The 24690-nt window shown below is 38.7% G+C and overlaps 1 protein-coding gene across 1 annotated transcript in view; it reads right to left on the bottom strand.

The window, feature by feature from the left end:
* Positions 1-24690, bottom strand: part of RELN (reelin) — a 419315-nt gene that overhangs the window by 2159 nt on the left and 392466 nt on the right. Inside the window, 12 exon segments of the mRNA XM_006085409.3 lie at positions 4235-4240; positions 9285-9383; positions 10251-10380; positions 10383-10447; positions 12510-12729; positions 14936-15093; positions 15819-15980; positions 16778-16851; positions 19894-20069; positions 21978-22220; positions 23439-23545; positions 23693-23868. Of these exon segments, the coding sequence (XP_006085471.1) occupies positions 4235-4240; positions 9285-9383; positions 10251-10380; positions 10383-10447; positions 12510-12729; positions 14936-15093; positions 15819-15980; positions 16778-16851; positions 19894-20069; positions 21978-22220; positions 23439-23545; positions 23693-23868 (1616 nt within the window).

The raw sequence follows: 24690 nt of genomic DNA, 5'->3' as shown, positions 1-24690 counted from the left end.
GGGGTGCAGTTGGGGGCAACCACGCCTGCAGGGGAGGGCAGTTTGGGCGACCACGCCAGCAGGGGAGGGCAGTTGGGGGCACCCAGGCCAGCAGGGGAGGGCAGTTGGGGGCAACCAGGCCTGCAGGGGAGGGCAGTTGGGGGGGGACCAGGCCTGCAGGGGAGGGCAGTTGGGGGTGATTGGGCCAGCAGGGGAACAGTTAGGCATCGATCAGGCTGGCAGGGGAGCGGTTAGGGAGTGATCAGGCTGTTAGGGGAGCGGTTAGGCGGTGATCAGGCTGGCAGGCAGAAGTGGTTAGGGGCAATCAGACAGGCAGGCAGGCAGGCGAGCGGTTGGGAGCCAGCAGTCCTGGATTGTGAGAGGGATGTCCAACTGCCGGTTTAGGCCCAATCCCTGTGGACAGCTGGACATCCTCCGAGGGGTCCCAGATTGGAGAAGGTGAAGGCTGGGCTGAGGGACGGCCCCCTTCCAGTGCACGAATTTTGTGCACTGGGCCTCTAGTTAAATGTATAATCATATTTGCATGTATATATTTCCCCTATGTATGTACATACTCACATTCATACATATTAGGTGTGAAGCTGGTAAAAATACTGAAAATGGGTTTTAGGAGTCTGCAGAGAATTGTGCAAAACTGGTAGAGACAGCTGTTTTGGTATGGGAAATATATTTTTAAAAAGGAACATTATCTACTAAGTGCTTCCTATGTAAAAAGGACAATGACCTAATGTATTGAACTAGTCAGGTGTCATGAGAAAGAATCCTGTTACCTCTTTAGGCACAAAATATTGGGACTGGCACTAGCTGTCCTCTTGCCAGTACTGTAGGTCACATGGGGCCCTTTCCCTGAGCTATGACAGTGGTTTGAACTAGCCTCCTCGTTGTCTCCCCTTATGAAACACCACTGAAAAGAAACCATGAAATACTAAGAAAGCATCGCTGAATGTGTAATTGTATGTACACGTGCGTGTATCTCTCCCCCCCCACACACACACATACAGTGGATTTTATTTTGGGTTGGCAAATGTTTTAATGATTTGCAATAATGCCAAGTTTGCTAGGGAGCCTGGGAGCAGGTGCCTGTTGGTCCAATCTTTCCGGAATGCTGAAATGCTGCTTGGCCCGACCTCCCGAATGCCTTTTTCTTTTAAAAATTAAAAAAATTTCCAGTTACAGTTGATATTCAATATTATATTAGTTTCAGGTGTACAGAATAGTGGTTAGACATTTACATAACTTATGAGGCAATCCTCCTGGGAAGTCTAGTACCCACCTGGCACCACACAGAGTTGTTACAATATTAACTCTATTCCCTATGCTGTACTTTAGACATGTGTGACTATGTTGTAATTGCAAATTCATGCAGTGGGATTTGCACACGGGTTTCAGTCAACTTCCCCTCAAATTCTGGTTCTACCTTGTTAAAAAGGCATTCGTCATCCTCTTGTCTATGGAGCAACATCGAAGTCAATTTAGCCAGATATTTCAAGTCTTCTACACATTTAATCTTATTCTGTTTTTCAAGCCTTTCTTCTACTATACTACATCCCTATACAGACTGCTCTATCCAAACTCACCTTGAACTTCTTCCATCCGCATCATTTGCCAATCCTCAACATCACTTCCTAATTTTCTACTTATTTTTCAAGTATTGCATTTTACTAATTGCTCACCCCCTCCAGAAGTGATTCCCCGCCTCCTCTATTTGAATGCTCCTCGTGCTTATTTTCTGCTTTGAATGGAGACAATTAGGCTCCCCAAGACTAAACTTTTGTGGCAGCCTATCCCTCAATTTCCCCCACTCCCACACCATAGCCTGAGCCTTCTGCCTCACCAACGGCATGGTCAAGGCATGTTTGTTGAACTTTTGATGACTTACTGATTGGATTCCTGCTGTAAAACATTACTCTTTAACTATAAGGAATAACTGCAAAGTTAAAGCAATGAAAATTATTCTGCTGAAAGCATGTTTGAAGATATAAGGTACTCAAAGAGAATTTAAAATAGTTAAAATATTTTACATGAAAAAAAGGATCAACTCAGAACACTCAAGATGTTTAGTTATCTCAATGGAACAAAGAAACATTTAAACAAAAATTGCCGTGCATGTTTAATGGCTTTAGAGCAACTTCTCCATATCACCATATATTAAGGACTGACTTAAATTCTTCATCTTTATATGTGAGAAAATAAATACTAACAGGCTTTAAATCTTTAATACTCTTACTATCAGCCCAGTGTGGAAGCTTATATCTAATCTAGGGGCATTTTGATTTATTGGGTACTTATGAATTTCAAATACATTTATGTATCAGTAGCATATCTTTGGATCCCTGCAAATGTTGGTTGATACGCACACAGCATTTGCTATAGATGCTGGGTGCTTATATAGTCACATTAAAAAGGGCTACATTTTCAAAGCATCCTCAAGACTGATTAGTAATTTTGCATGTAAAACATAAACATCTTTGGAGTAAGTTAGGTTGCAATCTAATGAAGTAGATTTTTTCAGTTTATAAGCTTTTTAAAATCAAGCACCCTGGCAAGCTATGCCGAAATGCAGTCTGCCTCTAGAACCATTTCATAAACTGACATGGTTATTGAACAGTTACTGGGGCCTCTGAACTGTCTAACTTACAGGATTGGGCACTAGGGGAATTTTAAGTTCAAAGAGCTCATGTTTGCTTTTTGTGGGGAGCACATCTGTGAGCCTATTTTTGTTTTTGATGCACAGAGATATATCGCTGCAGATAACCTTGTAACCAAAATAATAATAGGTGTGATCGAATTTTAAAGATTCACTTCGTCACTGCAATTATAGGGAAAGTAATTTTTATTACATGTCCAATGAAAGCAGATATTGTTCATATGAACTGTGCTAACTGACATCAATTTGCTTTGGCTGCGGATGAACTAGGTCTGTTTTAAAATTCTTCCATTGTGAGCAAGTCGTTAAAAGAAGGGAAAATGAACACCAATGACTTCTTGGAAATGCGAACTTTAATTTCCAATTCTGTTTAGGGAGTTTAGGGACTTAGATGGCATATGAGATTATTAAATGCTTCCCTATTTCTGCATAGGAAATGTGGATATTGCAATATCTTTCAAGAACTGGTGACTCTGTTCTTTTGAACTGTTACTATCTTAGGTCATTTATTATTATGAAAAAATTCAATCGATTTTTAATAATTTTAAAGGAAATGGGGAAGACAAGAGTCTTGGGAGACATAATTTGAGCTCATAGATCATTTAGGTACTTTTGTTCATCAGTAATGAATTCATTTATCATCAAAACATATGATATAATAAATAATGCTTTAAATGCAGAAATAAGAACCGGTGGACTGCCAGATCTTTCAGAGAAATACTGGTGACCGTAAGATGGAACACTGCTGTTTAAACCAATCAGCGAAACTCCCCTGCAGAGAGGATGCCGAACATTTTACTTTCAAGGCCATGCATTTTCAGGGGGCGGGGGGGGGGCTATGTGTAAATAAGTGTAGGCTCACATAGCTCACAAATGTTGAAGATTTCATATTTATTTTCTCGGATACATGAAATAACATTTGTTAATGTGTACCTCAGGGAGTTGTAAGGCTTAAATGAAAACTTGTAGCATAATCTGCAAATGTTTAATAAATGGTAACATTTTACCTTCTTTCCTAAGTATCTCCATTAGGGAACAAATATAAATATATGTTAAAGAAGGCCAATCTTACCTAAGGATAAAATCCAGAACTCACAAATATTATGAATAAGTCCATCCCCTTCTGCCAATTCATTTATTAACTTAGATTAGAATGGTTCAGTAAGGCATCCTCACACATCTGCAGCACAATTGATCTTCTAAAAGACATTACGTTTAATCAGACTCCTAGCTCTTTTGCTCACATTTCTGTTTTCACTTTCCCCTCGTAATGAATGTATGAACTGTGAGCACTTCAAGAGCACCTGATACAGTCCCAGGCTCAGAGTCAAGCTGTTTCCTGATGAAGGAATGCTGATTGTGCCCAATATTGTTCACGTTTGAGAATAATCACAATTCAACTGAACTCTGAGTTTACACGATATAGGTTGCAAAAGTTCCTGTATGTCTCAATGTCACATATAACTTTGTTTTCATATATATATATTTTTTCAACTGCATAGGTCTTCAACAGAACTTCTCAGTTAATGTAGGCACAGTGATGAAACTATTAGTAAACAGTACCCTAGAATTAGTAACAGGACTTACCTTACTCTAGTGGAAAACCAATGACAGCAAATAATGAAATATAACACAAGTTAAAAAATGCCTTTCAATGCATGCAGCACTGTGATTAGTCATAAAAGTCTGATCAGGTTTAGACGCAATATAGGATTTTTCATCTCTTTTGAAAATAAAAATTAAAGATGTTATTCCTTATTCTTCTATATCTAATACACACATATATTTAACTTTTCTATGTAATGCAACATGCAATATTTGCTCATAACCATATGTCAAGGTACATGTAGCTATAATACTACATTTGGCATAAATGTTGCATATAAAGTATAAATATAAAAGTACTGGTTTAATAGCCCCCATTAGTTTTATTTTCTGTTTTAAATTAATTATATTTTAGGAAATACTTATTTCTGAATATATTAAGGAATGGGCTTTTAAAAATACAAAGTCCTCTATATCAGATAACCATCAAATTTAATAAAGGGTAAATATGCTTTGCAACAAATGTAATATGCTCATCTCCATAAATCATTTGTGCCAAAAATATGACAGTATCTTGATAATGAAGAGCATAAAGGGATGGTCACGATGGAACACATATTATTAAAATCTGATAAATGCATTTAAGATCATAGTTAGCAACATATTGGCTTTCAATTTTCAGTAAATGTGGTAATAATTTACTTTTTCATAAATCAATTCACACAGGCTAACTCTTTACTGAGTAATTTACTTTCAAGATACACATGCAAAAATTGGCCCACTCCATTATGCACATGACAGCTGGTGACTTAGACACGTACACAGGAAATGTGATGTGTGAATGAAATGCATAGTTTGGTGAGGGAGATTCTTAGGATAGAAGTATGAGTGCCCAACAAAAACATTAAGACAAAGAGTTCACTTTTATCCTAAGAAGAATCCCACCAGCATGGATCTTGTGAGGGATCTGCCCAAATGTATTCACAAACATTTACTGAAAAACAAATGTTCTACACTAGCAAATGAATTCAGAGAAATTAGGTTTCTGACACTTGATTGTCAATGATTGTGTTATGCTACATCATTCAGACGTAACAGAATGAGGACTTTTTGTAAGCTAGTGAGGCTGGAAAAAAGTGGCCTGTCAGTTTGGTTCATCTGTTCCATGGCAGATTAGTGAAGTGCTTTTCAAGGGTAGGTTTTATTGAAAAACATCAGAGTGGAAGATGACTCTCTCAAACAAGCATCAGGCATAAATGACTTTGCTTGTTAAATGCTAAATGGTAGTTTTTATCTTTATGGCGGGTGGGGGCGGGGGCTTGTCATTCTGTAGATTCATATTTATGAAACTCAAATCTTTCCACAGGGAGTATTTTAAAAGTAAGACATTAAATTAAAAACATATTATATATCTTGTTCATTTAGGATGAATTCCTAAACCTTGAAATACTTTCAAAAGTGCTAAATTTGTTCTCATCAAATTCATATATCTTCTTGGTTAATATGGGCAGTACTGAGGTTAAATTCAAGATACCATGCATGACCAATTTTTCTTTCTAAAAATTTTTAGCATGTGTACTTTGGTGCACATGCACGAAAGTGAAACTATGGTAATAAAGCTAGACTAAGGCCAGTCTTCACTCAGAGAAGGAAATACATTTAAAAAGTGTAACACCTCCCCCCCCAATCCCTAGTTGCAAATTCATATTAGTGTGTCTCATTAGGTAGGGCTTGTATCTCTTTAGATATGGACCTCAGTCTCCTCCCCCCTCCACACCTGAGGAGTTGATATTACTAATTTATAGAGCTAAATGTTATTATATAAAGGTATAGTGAATAGAGAGAATATATATATATATTTTTAAATATATTTTTTATTGATTTCAGAGAGGAAGGGAGAGGGGGAGAGAGAGAGAGAAACATCAATGATGAGATAATCATTGATTGGCTGCCCCCTGCATGTCCCCTACTGGGGATTGAGCCCAGAACATGGGCATATGCCCTTGACTGGAATTGAACCTGGGACCCTTCAGTCTGCAGGTGGATGCTCTAATCACTGAGAAAACTGGCTACGGCAATGGAGAGACTATTTTGAATTGATAGGAATTCTTGGTATATTCCTTCTTTCTATTCCTAAATATACATCTATGGTAGCAAAGTTAAAATTAGTACTATTTGTGAATCACGACATGAGCTTGCTAGCTTCTTTGTGCCTCATTTGGTTGAAAAGATTCTGGAAGATTATTATATTACTTTTTTTTGGAATTCTCTGGAACTTCCTTTCTATGTTAAGCTCATAAAATCAGTGAGTTATAGCTGCCAAGGGCATATTAACTAGTGAGTACTTTTTAAAACGTTTTATGATGCTTCTGAAAAGAAATACTTTGAAAGGATACAGTGGCATAAAAATATTGACTCCCAAGGCAAGAGCAAAACCTCAAAGACATATTTCTGAAATTGTATTTTTTAAACAACTCATTTATTTGAACTCAACGTCATGACGTATGTCTCTCCAAAAAGGAAAAAAAATAAAGTCCTTTAATGTTAACAAATTCTTGAATCGTCATTAAAGAGATAGCATTTGCTTTTAAAACTATATATGTAATATATAAATGAAGTGATATGGTGATATGTATAAAGTTATACTATTTAAATTATTCTCGGAAGAAGATGCAGAATAAAACTCAAATGATGCAACAGTGTATGTGTGGCAATACTCTTTTATCATTGAAATGTTCTAGTGCCCTGAGAGTTTGAGACAATAATGCAGAATAAGAGCAGAGAGGTGCCTGGTGAGTTATACATTCTTCAAAGTATTAAAATTCTGGAACTGGAATGTACTAGTAAGTGAAGTCTTTACAAATACCGATTATTGCTCCAGAAAAAATACCAGAAACAATAGATGTGATCAATGTGATAGATTTCATACAATCTGAACTTGATTCTTGTAATAATATCATGATGTTGGTAGCTGCTTATTAAACTTAGTACCAACACCAGGTATTCGTGATTTCCTTGGGAGTTGTGTGGTGATGCTGGTGTTCTGAGGGCCATTGGGGCAGCAGGTCCACAGGAAGCAGAGAACAGAGTTCTGCCTCCAAGTTGTGAAGGGTTATTTCCTACCAGGGAGTATATTTGCACTTTTGACCCCATGTGCTCTTTAACTGTAGTCCAAGGGAGGGACTCATGGTGATGATACACCTCTGAAATCCAAGACAGATAACCGCAATTGCTTGGCTGGGGGGCAGGTGAAGAAATATCTACTCCAATTAAGAATTGTTATGTCTCGCTAAGGGCAGTAGCTAGCATCCTGCCTTCTTCTGAGGACTGTCACATTTTGAAGTTTCCATAGGAGTTGGCAATGCTTTGTCAGGCACAGGAAGCCCCGTTAACGTAAACTGTCTTGGCAAGAGACTTGAGAGATATAAAGTGGTTATTGACTCTAAATTTGATTCTCAACCAGTTTATTAGAATCACCCGAGGTGCTTTTAAAAAAGACTGATACTCAGGTTCCTCTTCAGATCAACTGAAATCAAATCATCCGTAGGGATGGGCCTGGGCATTGGGACATTGCCCAAGCCCTAGGGCAGTGATGGCGAACCTATGACACGTGTGTCAGAGGTGACAGGCGAACTCATTTTTTTGGTTGATTTTTGTTAAATGGCATTTAAATATATAAAATAAATATCAAAAATATAAGTCTTTGTTTTACTATGGTTGCAAATATCAAAAAATTTCTATATGTGACACGGCACCAGAGTTAAGTTAGGGTTTTTCAAAATGCTGACACGCCGAGCTCAAAAGGTTCGCCATCACTGCCCTAAGGGATTCTGATGTTTAATCAGATTGAGAAGCACTGCTCTGAAAAAAGTAGGCAGGGCAGAATGGCTCTAGGGATGGTTTTTGGTCTATTTGGACGTTGCTCTCTGGCCTTACCATGTATGCATTCATTTTAGAAACCAGGTTATTCTATTCTCCTGGATTAATGTAGTCTGAGGAAATTAATATCTAAGTAAGACATCAGCCTCATATATAGATTCAAATGAGTCTGGACAGTTATTTGAAACTTCAACTTTGTCTTGTGGAGGCAGAGCCCAGCAAGTTGTCCAAAGCAGCAGAGCGCACAGTGGGGGCTTGTGTAGGGACCGGGTTGCTCTTGGATTGGGGGGTTGATATGGATGCCATGCAAGCAGGTGCCTCAGTGAAAACTAAGACGAAGGCTAACTCAAGACTGAGAAATTCAGCTCATGGCTATGATTGAAAGAAAACAAATCTGGTAGTTTTCCTACCAATTAATTATATAAATTTGCTTTCAAAATGACTGAAATCAGCCAAGGGACTGATTTCATTATCGATTTGGTAAACAGAATGAACATTTGAACCTATCTACCGAGAAGATTCGCCTCTCCTTGCCAACCACTTGGAGCCATCAGTCCGAACCCGTCGAGACATAAGCATTCCAGTTCTACAGGAACTAGATTGTTAGAGAAAAAGCAAGTCATCTCTCTGTGCAACAGTCAGCCCGGCCGGTGACAGTGGTGCCAACCTTACTACATGGGGGAAACCAGAGGGGAACACCCTCCCCTTGTTACGTGCTGGGGCTGGTCGGGAGGAATTTGAAACTTCAAATTCTTTGTTCTAGTTGCAACCGTGTCATTAAATGGAAGACAGCCTCAGGCATCTGTGGCTGAGAAGGTGTTTGTAACTGGGCACATTAACTAGTAATACTCTGCAGATTAATCAATACATATCATTTCCCTTCCAGGACGTCATTCCATTTTCTAAGGCAATCCAGATCTGGCGAAGACATTGTTTCCCATTTACCTGGAGACTTTGTTTGATCCAATTTAACTAGTATTGTCAAATCCTTAAACTTTTTGCTTATTGCGCTTTGTAAGGCACATTCAGTTACACTGGGGGCTTTCTTATTTCACGTCGACTCAAGTTATAGATTGAGTTGCTGAAGAGTGTAAGCCAAAATCCTGAGGGGATCTCTTCAGGAACAGTTCTTACTGAATTAAGAAGCACGTCATATCAAAGGAATTCAAACCTTTCTAAAATGAACATGGGATGCTACGTATCAGATACTCACAGGACGACCTCCACGTGGTCCAAAGCCCATTGATCGTGACCTGTTCCGTTGTGGCGTGGTTGCCACCAGCGTAATAAAACTCCTTTCATCCGTGCCTCCCTGGATCACAGACAGATAGACAAAGAGATTAAACACGAGAAAACAGAGACCTTTCTGGTGTGTGGTCTCCAGACTTGACATATAATAGGCTAAACCAGAGGTGGGCAAACTTTTTGACTCGAGGGCCACAATGGGTTCTTAAACTGGACCGGAGGGCCGGAACAAAAGCATGGATGGAGTGTTTGTGTGAACTAATATAAATTCAAAGTAAACATCATTACATAAAAGGGTACGGTCTTTTTTTTTTTTTTTTTAGTTTTATTCATTTCAAACGGGCCGGATCCTACAGTAAAACAACAAAACTTTGGGTATGGGATTCAGATTTGCTTAGGCCACAGGACGCTTCTGAGAAGCATTAAATTCGATTGGCTATTCAAGGACTTGTAATGCGTGTACACCTCTCCCCCTTATTCCCCTTCCTACACTAGTAACGGGAAGAGCCACTCAGTCAACAAACATGATGTGCCTTCGGTGTGACGGGCACTGTGCTAGGAGCTAGGGGTACAAAGGTGACAAAACGCTATGCAAAAGTGACATAGTTGCCTATCTTCAGAAAATTCCACATTAAGCGTACCCAGCAGAAATGAAAAATGTCGTTTTCTACATGACTAGAAATACTGGTTAGAGGAAGGAAAATATGAAAAAAGCATGGTTGTTTCGCTCTATTCCCTCTTGCCCGATGCCTTGCTTCAGTTTCTACCTGTTATTCTCATAGGAAACAGTAACACAACTTTGGAGATCCGGGTTAGTCTTGGTTCTGCCACCACTATGTTTGTGGTGTGGGTCCAGTGACTTCAAATTTCTAGCTCAAACGCTGATTCTCAGGGATCTTGTGTGAGACAACGCCTCTCCATTCCGACCACTTACAGGGGGACGTTGTAAGACACCCTCTGAGCCTGTGTGAAATCCTTGGGCTGGTGCTGCGCGATGACGTGCCAGGTGATCCCGTTGTTGACACTGTACTGCAGCAGCACGGCCTTGTCCACTGCGTGGGGCTGCTCAGGTCACTGTTACAGCTGTCTGTCTGCGATGCGCTCCCGATTTGCAAAACAAACATGATTTTGCTGAAAAACACAGGGGCAATCATCTTTTTAAAAAATATACATATTTATTGATTTCAGAGAGGAAGGGAGAGGGAGAGAGAGATAGAAACATCAATGATGAGAGAGAATCACTGATCGGCTGCCTCCTGCATGTCCCCTACTGGGGATCAAGCCCGCAACCTGGGCATATGCCCTTGACTGGAATCGAACCCGAGATCCTTCAGTCCTCAGGCCGACACTCTATCCATTGAACTAAACCAGCCAGGGCAGGGGAAATCATCTTTAAACAAGAGTCAGGAAGTATTAAAGGAGTTATACTTTCTAATTAAAAAATCTTTTTTGTTCCTAAAGTCCATAGTTCCCTAGTTCATAATACAGTTAAAAATAGAAGCATCCAGTCTTATGACTAAATCACATTAGTAGTAAAATTTGTTTATCTTTTACAGCACACATATGAAAAATAATCTCGAAAAGGCTCGTTTCCTACACAAAGGAAGCATTTCTGACTTTCAAAGATCTGTCCTCTTTTTCGTGATGCTGGAAATCTTGTTCTAGTATTTCACCTGAAACTCCTATTCTCTGAAAGGTATAAGCCAAACAGGCAGCTGAGGACATGGAGAGGACAAGGAATAAGACCACAATATTTATGCTACATGCTTCTTTTACAAGTAGCTGCAAGCTGAATAGCATCTACACAAGGATAAATCATCATGCTATTTTAGGAAAGGACTTCTGGAGATCAGAGCAGAGGGAAAACTGCGTTAGACACGCTGGCTCTGGACCACGCCTGCTATTCCCTGACATGCATGTCCTTCTGATTTTCACAGGAGTCCTTGCCCATAGAAGACACAGTTTTTAGACATAGGAGATCTATCCTCAGTGATGAACAAAGTAGTTCCACTTAGGGTAGATGTCAAATAAAGCACTAGACTTAAGACTTGTAAGTGCACACATTAATTTAAAACAAAGTTATCTGTACAACATGGTGTGTAATTGGTAACTAAGTAGATAGTTGTAGCTCTATATGGGTCAAGGAAAGAATCAAGTTGTTTCTAGATGAACTAAGTCTTGTTGATAGGAAAAAATGGGGTTGGGGGACACACCAACTTTTGGCATCTCCACAGTTACCATACAGGAATCAATTTTATTATATTTTGATTGTTTATCATAGCGAAGGCCCCAAACCTGCCTTTCTGCCTCTGAAAATACATTACTAATATTTTCCAAAGTGAAAAACCTCAAGAAAACACCCACATTCCTATTAACCAAATATTTAATTCTCAAATATACTTGGAGCTACTGAACAGCTTTCAGCATTCAAGTACTATTTTGACCCAGCACTCTACAACCTTTAAAGAGCCTGGGAACCCTTCTTGAATGAAACAGACAAAAAGCTGTGTTCGCACTGGCTAAGGTGGCAGAGCAGGGAAGGCCAGGTGGGGAAGGAAATCCAACCCCCCCCCGGGTCTCTTTTTCTCTGTCACTTCCCTAGTCGATTTGCACAGTCTCTGCCCACTTTATTTTGCATTAATATGCAGCTCCTACAGCATGTGCATTTTTAAAGTTCTCATCCACCCATCCATGCTCCGCTTCTAGCTACTGTACCTACATATGCTGCATATAGATATATGTTTGTGTGACTACAAATTTACTTCACATATACATTTACATTTATATGCTTGCAATGGTCGACATCAAATTATCTATATAGATTATCCATAGCTGACTATTTATTCAACTTTACTGAAATATAATTAACATAAAATGCTGTGTAAGTTCAAGGTGCACAATGTGTTGAATTGATAACAATTTTTATATTTGGCCATTTCTCTAGGCTTATGCCTATGACCGCACTACTCAGTATGTGAAGAAATATAAGGTAATTGTACAATAAACTGAAGCCAAGTAGAATTCTGAGTTGTGAAACACAATGATTCCTCAGACCAAATTCAAATGATACTTAGGTTTCCACAGCTTAGTGACACCTGTGCCATTAAGTCTGTGATCATAGTTGACAGTGGATGATGATGACCAGTCTTGCAACGGATTCTGAGTCTGAACTATCACACGGGAGTTTTGTTACCTTGCTCGAGTGAGATCCAGAGGTTTGGTGGCAGCTTGCCTTATCTGGCAGCCATTGAAATAGAGCGAGTCCCCATGCGCATAGGGTGCCAGCTGCCCACAGCCACTCCCTATCACTCCGCCTTGAATGGTCTCCCAGTTTGCCTCAGTGACTCTTGCTGACTCAAAATTATCTTTAATATAACTGGGGAGATCACGGCTGAAAACAGAGCAATCATCACCTGGAGGGAAGGGATTAAATACACAAATTAGCTGGCAACAAGCAGAATGACCAAAGATTAAGAACAAGTATTCAATTTCAAATTTAACCCACTGTTGTTACTGTAAGAATGACAAAATGCCCAGCAGATATAGAATCCCTGAAATAAATGTTTCTCTTTTATTTTAGCAATTATTGGCTAACATTGTTGAAATAAATCCCATTATCTCCGAGTTACTGTTCACTAAAATATGCAGTTGCTAATATACTTCTTGCTCATGTGAACCTCTATTTAAATACCACAGCATCTGGCTGGGCCTGCATATAGACCAATGATGGGTCTTAGTAGGGAGCTTCCTCCCTGGCATGAGAGGCCAGCCTAATATCTTTCCCCTCGCATGATTCTGTAGCAGAAAATAAGATCAATCATATTCTTGTTCTTCTAGCCCTACACTTGAAGATTCTAGAGAGCAGAGTCTGCATTTCATTCATCGTCGGCTTCCAGCACCTAGCACAATACTTAGCACGTACAAGACATTCAGTTGTGAAGCTGGGATAAGTAAATGCATAACGAATAAGCTGGATGTGTCTCTCAGAGACCACTGAGCTGAAATACTCGCATTAGGTAAGACGGTACATTAGCAAATGTGTATGTGCTTGCGTTTCCCATTGATTTGAACAGCCTGACTTTCCTAAATAGTTAAAAATGAAAAGGTCACAGAGCTCTGCTGGGTCAGGGGAGAGGGAACATTCCAGACATCGAGGACTCCTTGTGAGACAGCTGATTTCGTCATTTGCCTCAAGATCAAATTCCCCAGCTAATACACAGCCAGACCCAGCCAGTCTCAGCAGTAATGAAACCAGGTGAAAAAGATGAATGCTAAGTAATTTCTAATATCAGAGATATGCAGCAGTCTTCATGAATCACACTCCTTTCGCTTGTAGGCAAGAAAATAGCATCAACCAAGAAATCTAACTAGATTCTACTCCAGAATTCAAATCTATGGCTTCTTTCACTGCACACTTGGGTAAGTTGTAAAACTGGTTGGTCCCCGTAGGATAAATCTCTCAGCTATGAGAGACAGCAAGGCTGACTGGGAAGCTATGAGAGACAGCAAGGCTGACTGGGAAGAATAGCTTGCCCCAGCCTTTATTCTGACCCTTACTAGCTCTGTGAGTTTCTTTATCTGTAAAGTGGGAATGACTATAATGAGCTAACTTACGAGATATCATAAACGCTAAATGACTCTGCCATACCATAAACGCCACTATGTAACTAGCAAAGCATAACATAAAGTGAGGATTCCTTCACAAGAGATTTGTTGAGCATCATAATATGCCATGAGTTAGGCTCTGAGAATATAACGGTAATTATGTAAAGTGAACTTTGTAACAACAGAGGCAAAAACATTGCATTAGACTCCCAGGGGTGGGGAACCTTTTTCTGCCAAGGGCCATTTGGATATTTTTAACATCATTCACTTAATATAAATTTGTGTTGCTATGAAAAAAGCTCCTACATTTATTGAATTTGGAGTCCTGTCTGCGGTTGCCTTGGCAGGGCCAGACCAAATGATTTTGTGGGCCGGACATTCCCCACCCCTGCTGATTAGAGGACAGCAGGGCTGCAGGCCTCCCAACAGGCAACAGAGCAATTTTTTTATGACGTCAAGGAGCTGAGGAGCTACTCTGTCCCAAGAATACTCCAGCTCCTAGAAACTCAAGCAATAAAAATGTTTTTTTTTGAGTTATGAAAGCTCTTTTTCTTTTTTCTTTTTTTGTGATAGAGTAACTTGGGAAACAGAACATCTCGAATTGTCAGCTACATCTTGGGAGGGCAGTGGCAGCTGCTGTTGGGAGAGGCTATGCGAGAGAAGAAATATTGGCAAAGTAGCCACGGATAGGCAGCTAGGCCAGGGAGGAGAGAGGTCCAGAGGGAAATAAAGTGTGGGAGGCAGGGAATTGCATGGAAGACGGGGAAATGTGAGGGACTATAGAATTCCTGAGTGGATAAAACCTGCACTAAAAAATACCTCAAGGAACATAGCATGAAATTATCCTTGATAATTCATTCCAAAGATAAATAACTTTGTGACCAGAGTGTGTCATCTATCGCAAATCCCTCAGGCTGGAGTTTCTATCCATTTCCTAGTGGCCTTTGTATTGGTGCTGAGAGAAGGAGAACGCCACGCTCTTCTGGATTAAAAACGGCAGCCTGGGATCCAGACCTTGGAAGCTCTCATCACAGATGCAGACGGCGCCGGTGGTGCAGGACCCATGCCCGCTGCAGAGCTTGGGGCAAGCCTCTCCGATGTACACGTGGTCAATGGCCCAGCTTTGCTTCTCAGTTTCTTCCCCCTTCTGGATCCAGCGGAACTGTGTCGCACTGCAAGTCCCACAGAGAACAGGAGGCATTCAGTAGGCTGCTATTTCCCATGGCCGTGCCCCGCCTCTGACCGTGGCAACAGGGACTACTTCTGAGAAAAGGGCTTCCCAAACTTCTCCCTTAAGCACTAGCTCACAGAGGTGAGTGACTGTCTACTCCTAAAACTTTGGGAGTGCCCCCCCAACATACTATTTGGAAGTTTGCGCCTTCCCTAAAATTTTTATGTGTATTTCCTCTCCTATTCCATTAGTCTGTGCCCATTTTCCCTATGGAGGTTTATCATTTTCTAAATCTTTGAGTAAAATGTATTTTCGTAACCTGATCAATACTGCACACCCAGAGGCTGTTTTTATCCGGATTGAGTTCAGCCGTTGGGAGCACAGAACATGGGGGGAGACATGCTGCCAACTCCAGGTCTTTGGGGATCTGTGACTGGGGCCTGTGATTGAGTTTGGCATGTGCTATGGTATTTAGTCAAAAGAAAATTTGTGATCTATGAATCATCTACAAATATGACCCTGTTTCTTCCTATTTCTTCCCAGGATATGCAATTGCCATTTTGAGGCATAGGCTGGTGAGAGGAAGGAGAGAAGAGGGGACAGGGTACTAAGGCTGCAACTAACACCCCAGCCCCATTTTATCAGTTGTTCTCAGCTCACTGTCTGAGCTCGGTAGAGATGGCCAGATAATCCTGAAAAGTTTACCTTAGTATGTATGCAACCTACCTGGAGGAGACATGGTCAGGCAGCTGAATGGTGATTCTCTTCCAGCTCGAGCTGTTGACAGCATTGTAGATGGTGGCCTCATGGAACTGGAAGGGGGAACAGCCAATGCTGTTCGAAGAGGATGGAAGGCATTGGCTCTGGACCAGCTGCCAGGAATCAGACCTGCAGAAACCAGAGAGGTTGCATTAGACAACTCAGGAAAAATATATGACCTGTCTAACGTGGACATCATGCTTTGGGTTTGGGTTAAAGTAAGATATTTCAATGTAAATGTCCTATTTCCTATACATATTTATAATTACAGACATCAAAAAGAAAACTTGAAAATAACTGCACACAAGATCTATTCTAATTCTTTGCAAGCAGATGAATATATTCACAGACAACAGAATACAACAATAGCATTCAAGGGGCTGCATTCTAATGGCTTCCTCCTTCTGAAACATACCTGGAGTTGACGGACAAAATTCTCGGTCTTACCAAACTTAACTCACTATAACTCATTTTTAAAAGTGGTGGTGGGAGGCAGGCCTATCAACACCCTTCAATGGTAACTGTTCTGTGTCAGTCTTTTATTTGATCTGGTTACTGTGCTTAGGAAATGTGACTGGCCAAAGCATATTCAGATCTTTCATTGACTAAAATTTTCATTAAGGTTGGTTGAAAATGACATTTGTACTTTCAGGACAAATGTAGTGTTTTACTTATTTTAAAATATAAAGTTGGGTTTTTTTTGGCTGCAGCCTGGTATGAAAATAGACTTTTCTTGGTTTGCAGAAAAAAATGTGAAAATAAGATGTGTAAATTTTATATGCATGAAATTTGTACATGTGAGATACATATGAGCTGACACTTTTAATACAAAACATTGTTCCTCTGTAAACAGTTGCCCTAAAAGTAGACAACCATTTGAACTGTGTATTCAGCTTTGGAGGAAATTTAACAATTATTTCACAAACCTTGCATCCTTAGTGTACTCCAACATTACAGAATGAGGGTCACCACAAGAAGTGGCTTCACAACCCACTACAATCTAAAACAAACATAAACAATCAATGTGAATCAGGCAGAATTAAATAATATCTACATTAAATAGAAGTCACATCAGTCTTTATTATGATTAGTAGTCAAAAAACATTCATTGAAGCTTTTACAGAGCAGCCTGCCAGCACACCAAGAATACATTCTTTTGACTTCAGCTAAAGACATGCAATTTTGCATGGAGATGAGAATTAAGGTTAAATAAGTACTATTCCTATTTAATTAATTAGTATAACATAATAATCATAAATTTAGAGACTATAAGTTGGCCAAAAGGAAAGTTATATTAGAAGAATTAATGGAAAGAAACTCAAAGTGTTACTGGTTCAAAACATTGTCATTGATATCCTAATACTTGATGCTACTATTTTTATTTATAATTAAAAATAGCAATTTTTAACAACCTAATATTCATTCTCAGGGTTTTTCCATCTACACATGAATAAAAGCGTTGCATATTACTTACACTTAAGTATTTGAATAATCAATAATGCATAAATGTTATAAAATTTGGCGATTCAAATTTAAGTCCTAATCATCTACTTAATCAACAAGTCCTATTTCAGGGTTAATATTGGAGAAGGTTAGTGATAAAAATTTCAGGCCACAGATTCATGAATAAAACAACTCTGGCTTCGGAGAGAGAGAGAGTACAAAACATATTCTAATAGTGGAAATGGAAATCATAAAAGATATAAATAAAGTGCTGTGCTGCTTCATATGAAGGGGAGATTCTATTTAAGAAATAATAATTATGTGATGTGATAGAGGTGCTAACTATTGCTACAATGGCAATCATATTACAGTATATAAATGTATCAAATCACCATGTTATACAACATGAATTTACATAATGTTATATGTCAAATATGTTTTAATAAAAAAAGCATCAAGTAGGGTGCATGTGACCTGCCCCAGAAGCATGGAAAGAGTGTGAGAGGTAGAGATAGGAGAAAAACAGTTAAGTAGAAGAAGGATCGACTTGTAGTCCAAGGTGTTTGGCCTTAATTTGGTGGGTAATGGGAAGTCATTAAAGGTTTATGAGCAGTGGAATGATGCACTCACAGCTGTGCTTTGTAAAGATCAACCTGAATGTGGAGAGAGATTAGAGGTGGGAAGTCTAGTTAATGGACTAGTGATTTATTAGGGCCAGAATGGAGGTAGTAACAGTGCAAACAGAGCAGATGGGATGGGTGCTAGGAACATTGAAAATTCAAATGAAAGGATACAGTGAATGATTAGATGTGAAAATTTTAAAGAGTACTTTGAAATTTAAAGTTGGCGAATAGGTGAAAGGTAGTGCCATTAATAGAAACAGGGAAATCAGAAAGAGGAGTTGTATGGGGAAGGAAGATATGAAATTCATTGTTAGCCATGTTGAGTTGAGATGACAACAAAACAAAGGTGTGAAAATTGTACACAAGCTGTTAAAATACTAAATTAATTGTGGTGATCGAGTCAAGGTTGGCCATGAGGATTTGAGAGCTGGTCATATCTTTAAGATCTGAAGCCAGGGATGAATGATATTTCCAATGGCAGGATGTCTATGGTGGGAGAAGGAAGCCAAGAAGTACTGGGAAATGCTGACATTTAGAGGTGAAGGAAGTGGAGGAGCTAAAAAAGAGACAGAAGTAGATATCAAGAAGATAAGAGCAGAATTAGCAGAGAACCCAGAAGCCAAAGGGAATGGCATAGGTTGGAGAGGGCAAGGACAACAGTGCCAAATGGTACAGAGAGAAGAGGAATGAATGAAAGCTGTCGGATCTAGAGTTTAGGAAGTCTATAGTGACTTTTAAAAATGCGGCTTTAGTGATACTTTATTAAATTTCCAGGGACAATTTTTTTTTAATAAATTGATTTGGTTAGAGAAGAAAATGTTAGTCTCTTTAGTTCTAGGTTGATAGAGGCAGTAAAAGAGGAGGTCCCAGTCAACTTAATCAAATATGATGACTTTGATATGGGCTAGGTAGAGGGAAACCCTTACTCTTAAAGGATTAGAATGACTGTATGTGACCTATGACCTTGAACAACCTTCATGCCCCTATGTTAAAGATAATCCTGAGGGAATGGTAGCATTTGGGGAGCTTGCCTCACCCTCTGATCTCTGAAGGAGAGTTTAACGTAGAGTTGAAGAAAAAGAGTGAATATCTTTTTTCTAGTAGATCTGAAGAGTTTTTTCATCTTAAAAAACTGAAACTCTTTACCCATTAAACAACTCCACATTTCTTCTACCAACTATCAGCACAATTTTATTTCTGTTAATAGGGACTCTTACTATTAACCATCATTGTAGCACATCTCTTTAAATAAGAGCATTAGAACAACTGATGTTTGTCTTTAAAATGATCTAGTAATAAAGTACATTTTTGTAATGCCCTTTCCTTTAGTGTGTTTTGTAATAATAAAGACATCAGTTGATACTGCTTTATCTTTCTCTGACTGTTAATTATCTTCTATGCCTTCCTTCACATCCTTCTATATTAATAAATATGCACTTAAAAGATTTGAGAGTCCTTTTAAAATCTTTGAGGATTTGGAAGTTGCAACTGGGCTAATGTATAGGTTTGTGTTTGGAAGTAAGAGACAAAAGGAAAATGGAAAGACATAATAAAAAAGGATAAATAAAGAAGCAAAGTGACTTGATATGTGAACTAGGTATATAATAAAAAAAAATGGGAAGAGAGAGGAGAAAAGAAAGAGAGGAAGGGGTGGAGGGAGTGGGAGAGAGACACACACACACACAGACAACTATTTCTAAGGTTTGGGAAAGTGAATTCAAGATTACATATCTGAGCCGTAAAAATACAGTTACATTTCTTGCTATGTCCTAATATACTTATAGATTTTATATATGCTCCAATAATCATACCTGATAAAAACTTTGTGAAAGATTACTTCTTTTATTCATAAGATGAAGTCTCTTTTAATGAGTGAAATCAATCCTTTCCTTATACTAGCCCAAATAAGCATTCTCTCCACATCCCCTCCCGCAAACGTAACGCCATCCTCTGTGTGGAAGGGCCACCTCCCTTACCTTAAACTGCATCATGTACCCTGGCTGTATAATGAGCTCTCTGGAGGAGAGCACATTGTGGGTCTTGTCTTTCTTTTTATTGGGCCAGTAGAGGTGGAAGGAGGGATTGCCACAGAATCCTGCTGTCCTTACTGCATTAGGGTAAAAACTCCAGTTTTCTTCATGGGAACTGCCTTCTGTTAAGGTAAATTGGAAAGAATATAGCATGTTATTCTCTTGAGCTGACTGGCTTATTGTTGAATTACTTGAATATCTATACTCTGGCTTTCTGTTTACTCTTTAAGATTTATTCTTATTTTATTTAATTGCTATAAATAATATATATCTAAGCTGAGAAATCAAATTTAGAAAAGATTATTAACTACTAGTACTATAACGATTACCCAACTTTTAAAATGTAATTGCTATTTTGTTCACCAGTTCATTCTGTTCATTAGATTACGCATATACATAATCGATGGACACAGAAAATAGTGTGGTGAAGGCCTAGGGAAGGGACAGGAGTGGGGAGGAGGAGGTCAATAGGAAAAAACAACAACAAAAAACAAAGGGGACATCTGTAATACTTTCAACAATAAAGATAAATTTTAAAAAATGTAATTGCTAGTCTGGGTAATTTTCACCGTTGCAAAATGATTCTTGGTATACTTTAAAAAAATTCTTTATTGTTACAAGTATTACATAAGTCTCCTTTTCCCCCCATTGACCTATTCCCAGCTGCCCCCACTCCCCTGCACATGCCCTCACCCTCCTACTGTTTGTGTCCATTGGTTATGCTCATAGGTATGCATACAAATCCTTTGTTGATCTCTTACTCTTCCCCCTCCCACCCCCCGCCTTCCCTCATAGGTTGAATGGTCTGTTCGATGCTTCTATGACTCTGATTCTATTTTTGTTCATCAGTTTATGTTGATCATTATATTCCACAAATGAGTGAGATCATGTGATATTTATCTTTCTCTGACTGGCTTATTTCACTTAGCATAATGCTCTCCAGTTCCATCTATGCAGTTGCAAATGGTAAGAATTCCTTCTTTTTTATAGCAGTGTAGTATTCCATTGTGTAGATGTACCACAGTTTTCTAATCCACTCATCTGCTGATGGGCACTTAGGCTGTTTCCAAATCTTAGCTATTGTAAATTGTGCTGCTATGAACACAGGCGTGCATATATCCTTTCTGATTGGTGTTTCTGTTTTCTTGGGATATATTCCTAGAAGTGGTATTACTGGGTCAAATGGCAGTTCCATTTTTAACTTTTTGAGGAAACGCCATACTGTCTTCCAGAGTGGCTGCACCAGTCTGGATTCCCACCAGCAGTGCAGGAGGGTTCCTTTTTCTCTGCATCCTCGCCAGCACTTGTCATTTGTTGATTTATTGATGATAGCCATTCTGACAGGTATGAGTTGGTACCTCATTGTTGTTTTGATTTGCATCTCTCAGATAATTAGTGACTTTGAGCATGTTTTCATATGTCCTCTTTCAAAAAGTGTCTATTTAGGTCCTTTGCCCATTTTTTGAGATTCTTGGTATACCTTTAACACAATATAATGTATATCTCTGCAGTAAAGAAATTCCTAAAGAAACTAAAATTATTTTGGGGTATTGAAATTTCAAATTATATTTGGAGCTAGACATTTCGTCTTTAACAGGATTTATTAAATTCTCAATTGACATTTTTAAAAATATATTTTATTGATTTTTTTACAGAGAGGAAGGGAAAGAGAGATAGAGAGTCAGAAACATCAATGAGAGAGAAACATCGATCAGCCGCCTCCTGCACATCTCCCATTGGGGATGTGCCTGCAACTCAGGTACATGCCCTTGACCGGAATCAAACCTGGGACCTTTCAGTCCACAGGCCGACACTCTATCCACTGAGTCAAACCGGTTTCGGCTCAATTGACATTTTAACAAGCCACCAGCCCTGAAGATTTATAAACTATGGGGCAAAACAATAGGTAACATTTGTGGAGCACCAAATATATGCTAGGCACTATTCTAAATTTTCATGTAGTAATTCATCCCAAAACACAAACAGACAAACAGCTCACAGGAAAGACTGTTCAATGTCTTGTTTCTTACCATCATCAAAAGTGTCGACCAGTTGACTGGGATTGATCTCTGCTCCACCAATCAAAATGTTGTCTAGTGCCCACTGAGCACGCTCCACCCCGGAGACCACAAGTCTGTTGCTGATCACAAAAGGCTGCCACCAGCGAAGCCGAGTTGTGTTGGTGAGGGCATCTTCAGGAAGAAGTATGTAGTCGTGTCTAACAGAAATGTATTTCTGATAATCCATCTCATGGAGCAAAGTCCAAGTAATTCCTTTAACAACAAATAAATCAACATAGTAACATATCTGGGAAAACCCCCCACAAACCACTGGTGTACTGCAGTTACTACAAGCTTCTGAAAAAAAATCTTCAACCAGATAATGAGAATTTACTTCATTGACTTTAATGGAAATGCTTAGCACTTATAAATATTGTTGCAACATGAGGCTGATGATATGAAGGGAAGGGTATTTAGAAATACTTGGCCAAAGATAAAAACTCTAAACATTTTATATTTTGTGCCTTTAAAATTTTGTGCTGGATTCTTATATGTATTATTCCTCATGAATAATGAGAAACATCCATGTTTTGCATGCTTCTAGATAAGAACTTCTTTTATTTTAAAAAAATAGCCATTATAATTCTATGCAATTTGTGGTTTATTGGACTGATAGGAACATTCCCTCTTAACAACTGATATGACTGTAGTTGGGATGTTTAAATTATTTAAGAAAACACTTTTTGAATACATACAGTACTTTAGGGCCATCTATTTATATGCTAAGTATTAAGAATATCTACCTGATAAGCTGATTCTCAAGACCTCATGGCATTACTTCTGGTTTCAGCCACTTCCAAACAATAAAACAGAATTTGGATAAAATAGTTTATGACACACTTACAAATTCAGATTATATTCTTTCACAATTAATGATGTTTTTAGAATCTTGTAGATTCTCTTAGAATTTATTACACATATGTTCACATGAAAGCTTCTTAAAACACTTTAAAATGTTTTTAAAATTATCTTTTACTTGGAAAACTATATAAAAATTATTTTTAACTGTATAATTTATAATCTAGCTTCAGTTAAGCATAGAGATTTTTTTCTTTACTCATAAACTTTGGAGCTTGTTTATTTAATATTTTACTTATTTTCCTTAATTGAAAAAAAATTTTAAATTACAGTTGACATTCAATATTATATTAGTTTCAGGTTGTTAGACATTTACATAACTTATGAAGTGATCTCCCGATAAGTCTACCCCCCGGACCCTATACAACTTTTTAATGTGATTTCTCTCTTGTTCATTTATTTGGTAGGATTTTGCTAACACAGAAGTCACATGTATGGAATGTGTAACACAACTAAAATCGGTAGCTTCCTCTTTGTAAGTTTCACTATTCTCTTTGCAAAGGTTTTTCTGAGGGGCACTGGATGGAATTTGAGAATCTGCTCCAAGGTATGGCTTTCACCCCTGAAACGTGCCTCCATCCGTAGAGTAGTCCAACAGCACGCCTTCCTTCCGGCAGACGGGCCGATGGCAGGAGGTCATGTTGTTCTCACTGCCGATGCGCCCCCAGTATTGCAGGAATCTGAATGCAAGCACACATGATCCGTCAGAATAGTAAATTAGAACAAATACTCTACTCAAGTCCTGGATAACAACTTCTCCCACATGTGTTCCTTGCTTTGGGGCCAATGTGCTAAGTTGTGATGAAAATAAACTCAAAATGACTTACTTTGCCCCTCTGAGATCCAAATCTTGAGTAATAGCTTGTCTCACAGTGGATCCCCCAAAATAGAGTGCGGTGTCCTCGGCAAGAATCCCACACTCGGTACAAGTACTCCCACCTTCTAAGGACATCCATAAATCAGGCTTGATCTCTTCACTGTCAAAGCGTTCCTTCAGAAAAGTCTGGAAAAAAATAAGTAGCATGTGGTTAAAAATAATTTCAGATAATAACTATGGAATAGTTAAGTTAATCCAGAATTAGATCATGGACTTTAAAAATTAGAGCTAATGCTCGGCTGGTGTAGGCTCAGGGGTTGAGTGTCGACCTATGAACCAGGAGGTCACGGTTCGATTCTTGGTCAGGGAATGTGCCTCGTATTCAGGCTCAATCCCCAGTGGGGTCACGGGGAAAGCAGCCAATTGGTGATTCTCTCTCATCATTGATGACTCTATCTCTCTCTCCCTCTCCCTTCCTCTCTGAAATCATTAAAAAAAAATTAGAGCTAGTGTTAAATGGTTTTCTAAGGATATTGAAAAAAAAGGATAGCTTCACATGTTCTTTTCAATCATATAGTGAAGATCATTTAAACTTAAATAATGTTTAATAATTAGAATTTAAAGTCTAGAGAGAATCTTAAAACAATTATAAGGTTGAGTAGAGTAATACTTCTATTTGTAAAATGTTATTTAAGCATATACTCCCAAATTATGTTTATTTACGTTGTTTATAAAAGTAGTATTATAATTTAATATGATATTATGAAACATGCAGAGTAGATAATTAAATACTAGGGTTCATTATGGCTATATTTTGTGTAAAATTATTTCATCTCCTCACATCATAGCAAGATCTTGATTATTCATTTTTCCCATAGTATATTCATCTTGTCCATAATATAGTTTGCATTGGGTTGAGGCACCCAATGTTTTCTAATGGTAGAAATATATCATGGAAATAATTTGTTAGAATTATTATTGCAGCAATTATACAGAAAAACTATAAAC

The sequence above is a fragment of the Myotis lucifugus genome, unplaced genomic scaffold (genome assembly GCF_000147115.1).
Source record: "Myotis lucifugus unplaced genomic scaffold, Myoluc2.0 scaffold_18, whole genome shotgun sequence".
In the NCBI taxonomy this organism is placed as follows: Eukaryota; Metazoa; Chordata; class Mammalia; order Chiroptera; family Vespertilionidae; genus Myotis; species Myotis lucifugus.
This window is presented reverse-complemented; position numbering and strand designations above follow the sequence as displayed.